This window comes from Diceros bicornis, chromosome 31, assembly GCF_020826845.1.
Source record: "Diceros bicornis minor isolate mBicDic1 chromosome 31, mDicBic1.mat.cur, whole genome shotgun sequence".
In the NCBI taxonomy this organism is placed as follows: Eukaryota; Metazoa; Chordata; class Mammalia; order Perissodactyla; family Rhinocerotidae; genus Diceros; species Diceros bicornis.
In genome coordinates, this window is record NC_080770.1 from 1,312,079 (window position 1) to 1,326,698 (window position 14,620).

Here is a 14,620-nt window from a genome sequence, read left to right on the forward strand (position 1 = left end):
GGAGTGCAAACTGGTGCAGCCACTATGGAAAACAGTATGGAGATTCCTCAAAAAATCAAGGATAGAACTACCATACGATCCAGCTATTCCACTGCTGGGTATTTATCCAAAGAACTTGAAAACACCAATGCGTAAAGATACATGCAGCCTTGTGTTCATTGCAGCGTTATTCACAATAGCCAAGACTTGGAAGCAACCTAAGTGCCCATCAAGGGACGAATGGATAAAGAAGATGTGGTATATATACACAATGGAATACTACTCAGCCATAAGAAACGATGAAATCCAGCCATTTGTGACAACATGGATGGACATTGAGGGTATTATGCAGAGTGAAATAAGTCAGAGGGAGAAGGTCAAATACCGTATGATTTCCTTCATTAAGTAGTAGATAATAACAACAATAAACAAACACATAGGGACAGAGATTGGATTGGTGGTTACCAGAGGGGAAGGGGGGAGGGAGGAGGGTGAAAGGGATAATTCAGTACATGTGTGTGGTGATGGGTTGTAATTAGTATTTTGGTGGTGAACATGATGTAATCTATGCAGAAATAGAAGTACAATGATGTACACCTGAAATTTTTACAATGTCATAAACCAATGTTACTGCAATAAACAAAAAATTAAAAAAAAAAAAGAACAAATGTTTTCATTGATTTTAATATATATGGCTCTATAGCTTTCAGAAGTGTGATACTAATTTGTAACGTATGAACATACCAGTTTTGTTTCAGCTTCCTTAGTGTTGAATATTATTTTAAAATGTTTATTTATTTATTTATTTTTCGTGGTGTGTGTGCGGAAGATTGGCCCTGAGCTAACATCTATTGTCAATCCTCCTCTTTTTGCTGAGGAAGATTGGCCTTGGGCTAACATCTGTGCCCATCTTCCTCTACTTTATATGGCACGCTGTGACAGCATGGCTGGACAAGCGGTGCGTCAGTGTGTGCCCGGGATCCGAACCGGCGAACTCCGGGCTGCTGAAGCAGAGCGCACGCACTTAACTGCTACGCCCCTGGCTGGCCCCCTAAAATGTTTTAAAATTAGCTCAAAAGCTGCTTAATGCGATTTTATTATTCATCTGGTTAATTATTAGAAGATTTGAAAGAAAATTTAATTGGAGTGAAATCATGTACTTGAGTGGAAACACTAAATATTCTAAAATTGTCTAGTTTGTTTATAGATTAAATGTGATTCTAGTAGAATAATCAATAGGATATTTTGTGAAAATCAAGTAATTTTAAAGTTCATTTGGGAAAACCAATAGGTGGGGTTCCCAGAGATCTTCCCGGCATAAAAGAGCAGCAGGAGGGAGTTCGTTCCCCTGGAAGTTGAGGATACGTGGGCGATAGAACTTGTTCCAGTCACTCCAGATGCTGAAATGCTTTGGTGTAGATCTAACAAAACGTGCAGAATTTGTATACTGAAAACTAGAAACTGCCGATGCAGAGGGAAGACCTGGATACCTGAAGAGAAATCCTCTATCCACGACGGGAAGACTCGACATAGCAAAGGGGCCACTTCTCCCCACGTGGATCTGTGGGTCTAACACAATTCCTGTCAAAATCCCAGCAGGATTCTTTGTAGATATAAACAAGCTGATTCTAAAACCTATATGGAAAGGCAAAGGAAATGGGGTAGTGGAGACAGTTTTGAGAAAGCAGACTGGAATTGGAGGAACCACAGCACACGACTTAAGACCTGCTGTTGCGGTGCTGCGATCCGGACGGTGTGGTACCGGTGAAGAGAGAGGCCCGCAGGCCCAGGGCACAGACCGGAGCGTGCACAAGGAGACTCAAGGTCGTCTCTGCCACACGTGGTGCTGGCTCAACTGAACATTCCTAGGCACAGAAGTGAACCTGGACCTAAACCTCACACTTGATGCGCAAGCGACTTCAAGGTGGATCAGAGATCCAAATGTAAAACATAACACTAAAATTTTTAGAAGAAACACAGGGGAAGATCTTGGTGACCTAGGACTAGACTGAGGGTTTCTTAGACATGAAACCAAAGGCGCCATCATAAAATGAAACTCAGTCAGCAGGACTTCACGTTTGAAACTGTTGGCTTCCACTTTGGGAATGGTGGTGTGAAGAGCTCCATGGCCCGCTCCAGAGAAATAACTGTAACTGGGAATATTATTAAAAAACAACCACTTTAGGTCTCTGGAAGTTGTCCTAGGGGCTTACGACAAATAGCGGAACGTTCATGCTGGAAGGTCTCCAAAGGCTCTGCGAGAACGGTGGGAGCCTGGCCTTTGAGCCGGGACCTGCCTCCTCCCCTGCTCCCTCCTGCTCAGCAGGAGAGGCTCCACTCCAGGTGGGCGTGGCCAAGAAAACAGGGTCCTTCTCCCCGTAGCTCCCAGTCAAGGGAGGCAGGATTGCACTGGGAGGGGCAGGCCACTAGCATTTCTCATTCTCCCCGGCCTCGAGTGGCAGGAACCAAATTCTAGGCAGAGGCTCTCCCCGGGCATAGCAGGGCGAGAATACCGAGGCCTCACTTGTCCTCACCCCCGCTGGCTCAGCGGTGGAGGCCACACCAAGAGAGGCAAGGTGAGAAAACTAGTACAGCTGCTGTCCCTCTGATGGACGTGAGCACTGTTCCTGCCCCAGCTCCGGAGCAGGGCTCAGAGATGTGCCCTGAGGGAGAGGCTGGCCCTGAGAACAGAGAGCTCCAGAGCTCTCCCCAGAGGAACTGGCTTGATTTAGAACAGAGTGTGGGGACATTCAAGCCTAAGGTGCTCTCAAGAACAGTGGAGGTTTCAGTGGTGAGTGTGAGAGGAGGCCGGCAGTGCACGGTGGAGGTGAGTGTGAGAGGAGGCCGGCAGTGCACGGTGGAGGTGAGTGTGAGAGGAGGCCGGCAGTGCACGGTGGAGGTGAGTGCGAGAGGAGGCGCCGGTGCACGGTGGCGGTGAGTGCGAGAGGAGGCGCCGGTGCACGGTGGCGGTGAGTGCGAGAGGAGGCGGCGGTGCACGGTGGCGGTGAGTGCGAGAGGAGGCGGCGGTGCACGGTGGAGGTGAGTGCCAGAGGAGGCGGCGGTGCACGGTGGAGGTGAGTGTGAGAGGAGGTGGCGGTGCACGGTGGAGGTGAGTGTGAGAGGAGGCGGCGGTGCACGGTGGAGGTGAGTGCCAGAGGAGGCGGCGGTGCACGGTGGAGGTGAGTGTGAGAGGAGGCGGCGGTGCACGGTGGCGGTGAGTGCGAGAGGAGGCGGCGGTGCACGGTGGAGGTGAGTGCCAGAGGAGGCGGCGGTGCACGGTGGAGGTGAGTGTGAGAGGAGGTGGCGGTGCACGGTGGAGGTGAGTGTGAGAGGAGGCGGCGGTGCACGGTGGAGGTGAGTGTGAGGAGGCGGCGGTGCACGGTGGAGGTGAGTGTGAGAGGAGGCGGCGGTGCACGGTGGAGGTGAGTGTGAGAGGAGGCGGCGGTGCACGGTGGAGGTGAGTGTGAGGAGGCGGCGGTGCACGGTGGAGGTGAGTGTGAGAGGAGGCGGCGTGCACGGTGGAGGTGAGTGTGAGAGGAGGCCGGCAGCCACGAGAGCAACAAGCTAAGCCAGAGATGCAGGGAGAGCGACACTCTGAAGAGGCCTCGTGGGTGGACAGACCCCAGTGGTCTCCCTTGGAGCCACCCCATCAAGGAGCCCTACTGCGACTGGATCCGGTGGTGGAGCCGTTTATGCCGCACACTGTTGAAACGGGAGCGGTCAGCTGGGTGTGACACCAGCAGACGCCGACACCTTGATGGAGCTAGAAGCCCCGCAGCCAGAGGTGACCGAGTGTGTGCCCAGGGCTGCACGCTGTGGGGGAGAGACCTCTCGGGGGGTGCATCCAGGTCACCAGCAGACAGGCAGCGGCAGGGAGCCTTGGAGAAGAGGGGTCAGCCTCCACAGCTGCTACAACAGATTCCCAAAACGTCCAGTTTTCAACATAAAGTACGAGACATGCAAAGAAGCAGGAAGGTGTGAACCATACAGAAGATAGGCGGCAGGCAGCAGACATGGCCCGTGAGAGGCCCAGGTGTGGGCTTGGACAGACAAAGGCTCCCGGGCAGTCTTTCTCTTCCGAGAGCTGGAGGGAGTTCCCGGAAGATGTCGGTCTGCTCGGCTCCGTCAGCATCTTCCCACCATTCTGGAGGCTGGGGTCCATGGTCCAGGGGCTGACTGGGGTCCTGGCGGGGCCCCTTCTGGCCTGCAGGCAGCTGCCTTCTCTGCTCACGTGGCAGAGGGAGAGAGGCTCTGGTGTCCCCTCCCACAAGGACACTAGTCCCTTCGCTCAGGGCCCCTCCCTCATGGACTCAGTTAACCTTTGGCACCGCCTCATTCCCAGCACAGCCACGCTGGGGCCAGGCCCCACATGTGGACACTGGGGGAACACAGTTCAGTCCAGGGCAGAGGTTATGGTGACAAAGTCTCGTCAGATGGAGAATATCAATAAAGAGACAGAAATTATAAAAAAGAACCCAGTGGGAATTCTAGAATTGAAAGTAAAGTAACTGCAGGAAAAATTCACAAGAGGGCTCCACAGCAGATTTAACTGGCAGCAGAGAGGGCCAGCGAGCCTGCATGGCCTCGGGCTCCCTGGGGCTCAGCACCGAGTTGGGGCCTGGTCCTTCCCTGAGCTGGACGACAGGAATGGGGCGTGGTCCTTCCCGAGCTGGGCGACAGGCGGCAGGTTGTCCCATCCTTGAGGGCGTGGTGAACCGCTGCCCTGGGGCCTTCGAGGGGAGATCTTGTGTTACTTTCGGTTTTCCGTGGTCCCTGGTCCATTGAGTTTTCCCTCTTTAGTTCATTAGTGCACTCCGTCTTCCTTTCCTGTGTGTCTGTGGATGGAGCGTCTGCTGGAATGTTCTCTTGTTTTGGGCTGTGGTCTCCTTTCCTTCCTCCTTCACTTGGTCCCCATTTGTTTTCTGTCTTCTAGGAATTCCTAAAAATTCCTTATGTTAACGATACCCTTTCTTGGTTTGAAGCACTGTTTGTCATATATTCTTTGCGAAAGTACTATTTCTGTCATTTTAAGGAATCGGGGCCTTAGAGAGAGGTAAGATGGTTGAGCGCAGCTCGCCGTGTTGCTTGTGCAGCCGGAAGGTGAGGCTGTCCGCTGGTCAGGAGTCGAGAGTACAGACGGCCTTGTCCACGCTCGAGCATTTCCATACATCTCACTTTCTCCCCCAGAGCGGTCCCGTCAGGCTCTTTGTCCCCTACAAAAGGCGCAAGAAGGAGAACGAGCTGCCCACAACTCCGGTTAAGAAGGATTCGCCGAAGAACATCACGCTGCTCCCCGCCACCGCCGCCACCACCTGTGAGTTCCCGGGAGACACTCTCCCTCGTTACTCCGTGTGTCTCCACGTACGGCGTTCGGCCGTGGGATCCTCGGGTGAAAGCAGACGCCGTGGCGCAGCAGGAGAGTCAGCACCCCCTCTCCTCCCTCCCTGCCCTGCCTGTGCCCCTGGGGGTCGGCCCCAGGCGGGCGGGGGGTCTCCCTCGTGCTGAGCGTGCAGCCCACACTCAGGAAAGGCCTCCCCATCTCCCTGGGTTCCTCAGCCTGCCCTCGACGGGGCCTTCCTGGGGAAACGGGTGCAGCCCGCTGAGAGCGTGGAGACCAGGAGACCTAGTCCTTGGTCAGTCCAGCCAGCCCAGGCCCCCGAGAGGCAACAGCGTTAATCCCATCCGAATGAAGATTTCTTTGAAAAGTTTTGGTTTTAGCAGTCTTAGAAATGCTCCCCCGTCATAGGTAAATCTGCTGCCGTTGTCTGGGCAAGGGGGTCAGGAGAATGGAGGGAAAATCGGGCTTTTTTAACCGCACGGTGGGCGGGAAAGATTTAGAGATGGGGAGAGACCCTAATGGAGAAAGTGTATCAGCAACTCACGCGCTTGTCAGACTGTGGATCTGAGTTGTTTGCATTTATGGAGAAGTGTCTCTAAGCCCCTGCTGGCTCTCTCGGCCCGAGTCCCGTGGGTGGTAAATGCAGGGCGACCCCGGACAGGGCAGCGTCCCGAACTGCAGGAGTGTCCTTGGGAGCTGGGCAGCCCGGAGGAGCTAGAGCAGCAGAAATGCGTGGGGAAGTGGATGTTTTTTTCTTCAACTTTGATGAAAATGCTTTTCTTAATTCAAACTACAAAGTAGTTTTTGAATTATTTTAAGTTTCATTTTTTGTCTCCCACCGACGCAGTACATTCACATGTTCGAAGTTCACACAATGTGAACGGTGTGTAGGGAAGTCTGTCTCGGCCCTGGGTCTTCTCCCACAGGCCCCCAGGGTCACCGGTGTGTGATGAGTCCTCGTAGAGGGGATGGCACGTGTGCGGGGGGGGGTGGTGTGCTGTGTCCACGCTTTGGCCCTAGGCTCCTGAGGTCTTTCTGAGGTCTGTGCTGGGGGGCGAGCTGCCTGGGCCTGGCCGTGCCGTGAAAAGCACTCCTGCCTTTCCAGTCACCGTGACCCCCTCAGGACAGATCACTACCTCCGGCGCTCTGACCTTTGACCGGACATCCACCGTGGAGGCCACTGCCGTGATCTCGGAGAGCCCGGCCCAGGGCGATGTCTTCGCGGGAGCCACAGGCAAGTTGTCTGAGCACCTGCCCGGCACTTAGAGGGGCCTCAAACAGGGGCGTTTCATTGGTAGGGAGTGGTGCGGGCACCTGGCAGGTAGGGGTGTGTGGGGTGGGTAAGATGTATGTGCGGGTGGGACAGGTAGGTGTGGGGGGGCGGGTAGGGGTGTGTGTGGGGGGCAGGTAGGGTATATGTGGCGGTGGGGCAGGTAGGTGTGGGGCGGGTGTGGGGTGTGGGGGCCAGGTAGGGGTGTGTTGGGGGGCAGGTAGGTGTGGGGGGTGGGTAGGGGTGTGTGTGTGGGGCAGGTAGGTGTGGGGCAGGTAGGGGTGTGGGAGTGACAGAGACCATGGAACCTGAAAAGCTGACAGTGCTCACGGAGTTTGGGGACCCCAGCTCTAGACGAGCGCCGTCCGATAGGAACATGTGACCATGGTGTGTGGTTGTCAACATTCTAGCGGCCACATTGGGAAAGTAGAAGCAAACAGTGGGAAGTAACTTTTGTACTGTGTTTTATTTCACCCAATATATCCCAAATACTGTCATTTCAATAGTTTAGACTCCCGCATTTCCAGGGCTCGGTAGCCACACGGGGCCCAAAGCCACCCCGTTGGATGGTGCAGCTGTAGACAGTTTGAGATTTGAAATCTGTGCAGCCAGCAGCTGGGTCACGAGGCCGTCTTGTCCCCTTTCTCTCCGATAGTCCAGGAAGCCGGCGTGCAGCCGCCGTGCAGAGTCGGCCACCCGGAGCCCCACTACCCCGGCTATCAGGACAGCTGTCAGATAGCACCCTTCCCAGAAGCAGCGCTGCCGACCGCTCATCCCAAAATAGGTCAGTGTGGAAGGATTCACCGCACGCAGGGTGTGGCCTCAGAATGCTTCTTGTGAGAGAAGGTCTGAGTGAGGTACCGTTGGTTTGGGGTTTTTCCGCTGCTGTGCTGGATCAGGGGTCACCTGTGTTTGTGAGTCGGGTCCCGTGTCAGTGTGTGTGTCGTGTAAGGCTGCTTCGGCTGTGACAGCAGAGTACTCACGGAGAGGCCGTGGACCACGAAGCCTAAGTGCTGTGGGGCCCTTCCAGAGGAAGCCGGGTCTTCCGTCTGCCTGCGCCCTGAGGCTGCGCGCTCCCCGGCCGGCCCGCCGCCCCAGAGCCGGCTCCAGCACTCACGTTTGCTGAGAGAAGGGGTAGGGGCACAGACGTGGCATCGCGCCCGCGGAGACTTAGAGGTGATGTCACACTGCATCTGCCTTTGGATTTTGGTTTTTCACTTCGCTTCAGATTTTGGACACGTGCCTGTGTCATTAGACTTTTTTGAAGGAGCATCATCGTCCCAGCTGGTGGACATTTGTATTTTTACGTTTCTCTCCCTTACAGACAATGGAGCAAAGATAGAAACTTGTCATAAGTGTAGTACATGCCCTCCCTTCTCATTCTCGCTGACTTGTTTCATTATTGTCCCCTTTGCCTGTTCAGACTCTTTCCATCCTGAAAGCTCACCAGTGGCTCTGCCTCCTTCCCACACCTTGCCTTCGGCCCCAGCCCCTGGCCCAGGGTGAGCCCCTCGGCCATGCCGCGTCCCTGGTGAATCTGCTGGGGCCAGGGGGCCTGCCTGGCCCTGGATGAAGGTGTGCCCTCCCTGTGTGGCCAGCAGGGTCTGCATGTGGGCGCCCCTCAGCCCATGCCCACCTGCGTGCTCATTTACTCTCTTCAGTGTGGCCTCGTGGTTTCCTGTTGTATTCAGTGTGTTGTAACCTGTTAGTGTCATTATTTATGCTCAGATTATCCCAGATTTGGCCAGCGGAAGCCCTTTGAACTGCTGCTGCGTTCTCTGCCTCATCTTTCTTGGAGCACTTCCTTAATTTCTGGCACAAGGAGGCGCTGGAGGCTCCTCCAGGAGTCCTGACCCCATTAGCGGGGCGTGGTGTTTCAAAGCCGAGGTCTGGCCCTGCTCGCAGTGGGCTGGAGCTGCTCGTCATGGCTCTCGAGCGCTGTGTGTCTCGTTCCAGCCCACATCCACTGACCCCGAGTTGGGAGCTGGAAAAAGGCCTTGGTGGAGTGTTGACACCAGGAAAGTGGCAAATGCTACAAGTCAGGGTTATTTTCCTGGAAGGCTGGGTGTTGGACACTTAACAGCACACACTGGGTGCACTCGTTGCTGTTGGGGTGTCTCTGCCCCAGCCATCAGTGGGCAGAGGCAGGGAATGTGTGCGCCCACATGTGCATCTGTGTTCTAGGTCTGTCTCCATTTCCCGTCCAAAACCACAGGGTTCATTCTCATTTCTTCCCTTTCCATCTTTGTAACTTTCCTCTCCAACCATGAGAAACCCAACTCTTGGTATCCTTAGTCACTTCCCGTGTGTGACCACAGACGTCCGGGAGGACTTCCTAGTGAGCGGAACCAGCCAGGAGACTTGAGTTCTTTGTCTGGTGTACTGTGGATGCGATTCAGTCTGCAGCCACTTCCCTCACCTGTCCCTGCCCCCTCACTGGTCTGTGCTGCTTCGTGCACCTTGCCCAGGGCGTGTTTTGCTTGCGGTCTGTCGGTGTCATACAGAACGTCCCGCTTCCAGCCTGTACACACATGCGGCCTTAGCAGGAGTGTTCTGGGCGTGGAGCTCTGAACACGTGGTGTCTCCACCTCTGCTGGGGTGTCTGCGGAGGCGGTCACGTGCCATTTATGCCTAGCGATCACTTCACCACCTGCCTTTCCGACATCTGATGAGAACTTTGAATGGAGGGCATTTTGAAGCTAGGAAATGTGTTAATTTCTTATTTTATTTTGCTTCAAACATTCTAGTGTTGACATCGCTGCCGGCCCTGGCGGTGCCCCCCTCCACCCCAACCAAAGCCGTTTCTCCCACCGTGGTCAATGGGCTGGAGATGTCAGAACAGCGGAGCTGGCTGTACCTGGAAGAGATGGTCAATTCCTTGCTCAATACTGCACAGCAACTGAAGACGCTGTTTGAACAAGCCAAGCAGGCCAGCTCCTACCGGGAAGCCGCGGTGGCCCAGGCTCGAGTTCAGGCAGATGCAGAGCGGAAAGAGGTAAGGTTAGCACAAGCAGAGATGCCAGCCGTGGTTGCGCCTCCGCTGGCTGCTGTGGCCCGCAGTCGTTATTTACATTGGCTTGCAGAGCCCGCCCCTTGCCTTCCTGGAAAAGGAGGACTCAGAGAATCATTTATAGGGGCCGGCCTGGTGGCATAGTGGGTAAGTTCGCACACTCCACTTTGGTGACCCGGAGTTCACAGGTTCGGATTGTGGGCATGGACCTACACACCGCTTGTTAAGCCGTGCTGTGGAGGCGTCCCACATATAAAGTAGAGGACGATGGGCATGGATGTTAGCCCAGGGCAAGTCTTCCTCAGCAAAAAGAGAGGAGGATTGGCATCAGATGTTAGCTCAGGGCCAATCTTCCTCACCAAAAAAAAAAAAAAAAAGAATCATTTATATATTAAGGTTTTCTTATAGATAAGTGACAGCTGTTATTGGTGAAGTGTTTGCATTTTGCATAAATAAGACTGGTTTGCTTCGAAAGGGAGAACCGTTGCACACACACCAGCCATTCTGCATGCTTGCCTGTAGTGGACGTTGTTTACACTTGCAGGGTGTCGTTGTGCAGTCGCCGTGTGTCTTGTACTTTGTTAAGTTTGGAGAAACGTCCTTTGGTGGGTCTTTGTGATGGCTGTCGGGGCAGGTGCACGTCCCCCGTCCCCAGTGCGCAGCCTCGTGGCCCCGCTCTGGCCGCCTGCACCTCAGCGCCCCGCGGAGACTGTCTCCTCCGCCCTCCTCGTCGCGGGTATTTCACTGCCGGCTTCCAGCGCGTTCTTCAGAAGTGGGGTCCCGTGCGTGGCATCGAGGTTGACAAAGCTTCACGTCCAGGACGTTTTCCAGCAGCTTCTTGTTCCTGCAGCACAAAAGTCACTCAGCCCCTTGGCTTCTCTTTCTATAAGGTCTTCAGATGCCTCGAGGCTGCAGCCCTCCAGGCGACCGAGGGTGCGGGTGGGGCCGCCACTGAGATGCCCAGGATGAGCCGCGGAGTCAGAGTCCCCTGGAGAGAAGGCGGTGGTCCTGGGAGTCCCCGCGAGTTGCAGAATTGGGACGAGAAGGCATCCTGGGTGGGCAATGGAAGGCCGAGCAATGGGAGAGTAGTGACGTGTTTCCACGTGAGCTTTCTCAGTTGCGGTAAATGGGGACCTCGGTTTGTAAACAAAAGTCAAATTGATTTTTTTGTACAAAATCTATATAAGAAAAAATTTTTTCATTTACTCCTAATTTTTATAGATCAGAGGAAAGAAAAACTTCTCAGCTTCTTAATTTTGGAAATGATTTCTCAATATGTGATTAATTTGTTTTCAAGGAAGAAAAATGTTGCTTCTGCTGTTGAAGAAAGATAATTTAAAAATACTTTAAAAAAATATAATTCCAAACTAATACATACTCAACACTGAATTTTATAGAAAAGAGAAAAGCATCAAGGCCAAAAAAAAAATCTGTAATCTTTTTACCCAAAGATAATGACTGTTAACATTTTCAAGTACTTGAGGATTTTCTTGATTTATTACCACTACTGGTTTCTAATTTGATTCCGTTTGGGTTAGAGAATATACTGTACAATTTCAATTCTTTTAAATTTATTAAGACTTATTTTATGTTCCAGTGCATGCTCTATCTTGGTGCACATTCCACGTACACTTGAGAAGGTTTCCTTAGTTATTGGACGGGGTCCTGGGAGGCCTTTAGTAGTGTGGTTAATATGCTGTTCAAATCTTTCCCCTGCCCCTGAAGAGCTCCTTTTAGCATTTCTTGTGGTAAAGTCTGCTGGCTGGGAGTCTCTCGGCCTTTGTCTATCTGGAAATGTCTCTAGTTTACCTTTACTTTTTTTTTTCTTTTTTTGTTTTTTGAGGAAGATTGGCCCTGCACTAACTCTGTTGCCAATCTTCCTCTTTTTTTTCTCCCCAAAGTCCCAGTACATAGTTGTGTGTCATAGTTGTAGAGTTGTAGCTCTTCCATGTGGGACGCCGCCTCAGTGTGGCTTGATGAGCGGTGAGTAGGTCCGTGCCCAGGATCAGAACCAGTGAACCCCGGGCCACCGAAGTGGAACGCGCGAACTTAACCGCCGTGCCACCGGGCCAGCCCCCATTCACCTTTACTCTTGAAGGACATTTTCGAGTGAAACAGAATTCCGAGTCGTCACCGTTGTTTCTTCCAACACTTTGAAGATGTCATTTGTCATCTCGTCCCCGTGGTTTCAGCCGTCGTCTGTGTTCTTTGTCTCCTACGTGTAACGTCCCTCTGGGTGCTTCAAGCATTTCTCTTGTCTTTGGTGTTTAGCAGTTTGTCTGCGAGGTGCCTGGCTGCGGTTTTCTTCACATCTGAGCTTCCTGGGTTTGCTGATGTTTTATGGGTGTCTGGAATTGTTTTCCTCAGGTGGGCTAAGTGACGCAGATACAGGATGACAGTCACGAGGAAGAAGTTTACACTCGCAGTTCTCTAGAAATAAGAGGCATGCCATGCCACGCTGGGCCACGCGGGGCCACACTGGGCCACGCCGGGCCACCTGAGGAAGCACCAGGTCGGTCAGGAGGCAGAGGGAGCAGGGAAAAGTTGGGCAAGAGCCTTCACTGTGGTTTCCATGGGAAGGACCCAGCAGGGTGAGCAGGCTTAGGGTTGGCCAGTGGGCCCTGGGGCCTAGGGGCTGTCCCTGGTTGTTGGGACCTGTCCCGGGTGATCAGGGCAGAAGCCCACTGGCCTGGAGTGTGAGAGCCCTGTAGCGGAGGAGGTCGGGGTGTGGGCTCTGGACTGGCTGGTTTACATCTGAACGGCGAGCTCCCGGGAGTTGTTTACTGTCTCCGGGAGTTAGCTCACTGCCCCTCCAGGGTCAACAGGGCCCAGGCACGTTCTGGCGTTGAGATGCAGAAATGAAGAGACAACGTTAACACGGTTGAGCTCCCTGGATCTTCATCTTGGTTTTCCCCCTAGTTTGGAGGTTTTCAGTCACTGCTTTTATGAATATTCTTTGTGCCCTGTCTCTCCGTCTGTTCCTTTCACTTACAGGTATTGTGTGTCTTGACTGCTTGGCAGTGCCTTGTGGGTCATGAGCCTCTGGCCTTTGGTTCCCAATCCTTTTCCTTTCCCTTGTTCAGACTGGATAATTGCCATTGCTTAGTCTTGAGGTTCACAGAGGCTTCCTTTGGTCTCCAATATGCCAGTAAGCCCCTCTGGTATATTTTTCATTTCACTTATTGTGCTTTCTAGATTTAGAATTTTGGATTTAGAATTTCTGTTTGGTTCTTTAGCATTCTGAGTCCAGTCAGGAGCTAGAAATGGTAGGTTAAACAGAAAGTTTAAAGAATCATCAACTATGATGAGAGAGTTACTATAGGATACAAGAAACTACATGGCCCGCTAGGTCTGATGGAAAGTACCCAGTGAAGAGCACGAGGAAGGGGCTCCATCTCCCAGGCAGAAGGTGTGGTTCTCAGGATATCAGAGAAGTTTGCTGGTCTGGAGTTTCTGGGCAAGCGAAAGGCAACCCTCTGGTGTCGCTGGGGGAGCAGGCAGTCAGGAACTGATGGTGCGGGCATGCCAGGGGCTCCGGGCGCCAACACGGGCAGGAAGCCTTCGGACCACGCAGGGGCTCTGGTTTCTGTGTGAGGGGCTGCGGGAAGGTTATTGCCAGACCGAGGCTGCAGGTTTGCAGAGGGACCGTGTCCTGGGCTGTGGCTGGGCAGTGCTGCACTGGGTGTCCTGACACCCACACAGCCCTGGCCTGTGCTGGGAACTGCAGGAGAGCCCCTCCTTCTGTGTCACCCCCTCCTCTCCTGAGAAAGCGTGCCCTCGTGCTCACGTGCAAGGAGAGATGCCCGAGGATTGTGTTGTCGCAGAGAACAGTGAATGCTGCCTGCATTGCCGAGAGGCAGCTAAGTTGAAAATCTACTCCGTTCTTCTTGTGGTTTCCTTTTCTCTGCTTCTGTTCCCCAGCTGGCTACTCAGTACGATCATCTCTTCCTTGAGTTCATTGCACGTTTTCATAATAGTCTTTTAAAATCTTAGCTAATCCCAACATTGGGATCATCCCAGGGTCTGTTTCTGTTAACTGCTTTTCCTCTTGCTGATGGATCCTATTTTCCTCTCTTCACATGTCCAGTAATTTCTGGTTGTTTATTGGACATTTTGGTTTATTCACGGTAGAGACTCTGACTTGTGTTGGATTCTGTTATCTTCCTTGGAAAAAGCGGTTGAATTCCTAGCCAGTCATCTTAACCTTGTGGTGGCTGTCATTATGCTTTGTTAGGGCAGGTCTGACACCTCCTTAGTCCTGCATCTGGGGAGGTGTGGCTTTTCTAGGTTTTACTGGAAAGCCCGAGGTTTTTACTGCCCCTTCAGCCCAGATGACCGTGGCCCCTTGTTGGTGTTGTAGCCCCCCATACCTCTCGTGGAAAAGCCCCCCACATTCTTCGTGGCCGCTGATTCCTTTCTCTCGGGTTGAATCCTCTCCAGTTCCTGTGTGCTTTTAGTTGCTTTTGAGCCTTTGAATCATTGTTTTTTTGTGTCACGTCCACAATTGTCTGAGAGAGGGTCAGCCCCACACGGGCTGCCCTGGCGTTACCAGAACGGTCGGTCTGCAGTCCTGCTTTTTGTGTTTGAATAGTATGTGGGACACACGTAGCAAAAGTGGTACCATGCTGTTGTGTAACCCATCTTTGATAATTTAATTTCTATGTATTTGAGGTTATAAATATTTTACCAGTCCTGACGTTTAATACTTAACTGTGTCTGGTTTTTCTGTTATAGACGTCTTGCTTGTTATGACACATTCCCATTTTCACGTGTTTCTGATCGTATACTTCAGATAAATCCCTAATATGCATAATGAAAGAGCAGAAATATTTTTTCTTCATTGAAATGTAATTCACATCCATAAAAATTAACCCTTTGAAAGGGCACAATCCAGTAGTTCTTGGCATATTCACAAACTTGTGCAACCACCACCACTGTCTAATTCCAGAACATTTCATTACCCCCAAAAGAAACCCCAGACCCATTAGCAGTCACTCCCTACCCCGCCCCTCAGGCCCTGGCA

General features: G+C 52.7%; 1 protein-coding gene across 3 annotated transcripts in view; it reads left to right on the forward strand.

Annotated features, from left to right (window-relative positions):
• Positions 1-14,620, forward strand: part of DEAF1 (DEAF1 transcription factor) — a 35,014-nt gene that overhangs the window by 10,113 nt on the left and 10,281 nt on the right. For all 3 annotated transcript variants that reach the window (XM_058526105.1, XM_058526106.1, XM_058526107.1), the window contains 4 exons: positions 5,167-5,293; positions 6,423-6,551; positions 7,243-7,371; positions 9,335-9,582. In XM_058526105.1, the coding sequence (XP_058382088.1) occupies positions 5,167-5,293; positions 6,423-6,551; positions 7,243-7,371; positions 9,335-9,582 (633 nt within the window). The remainder of the gene's footprint in view (positions 1-5,166; positions 5,294-6,422; positions 6,552-7,242; positions 7,372-9,334; positions 9,583-14,620) is intronic.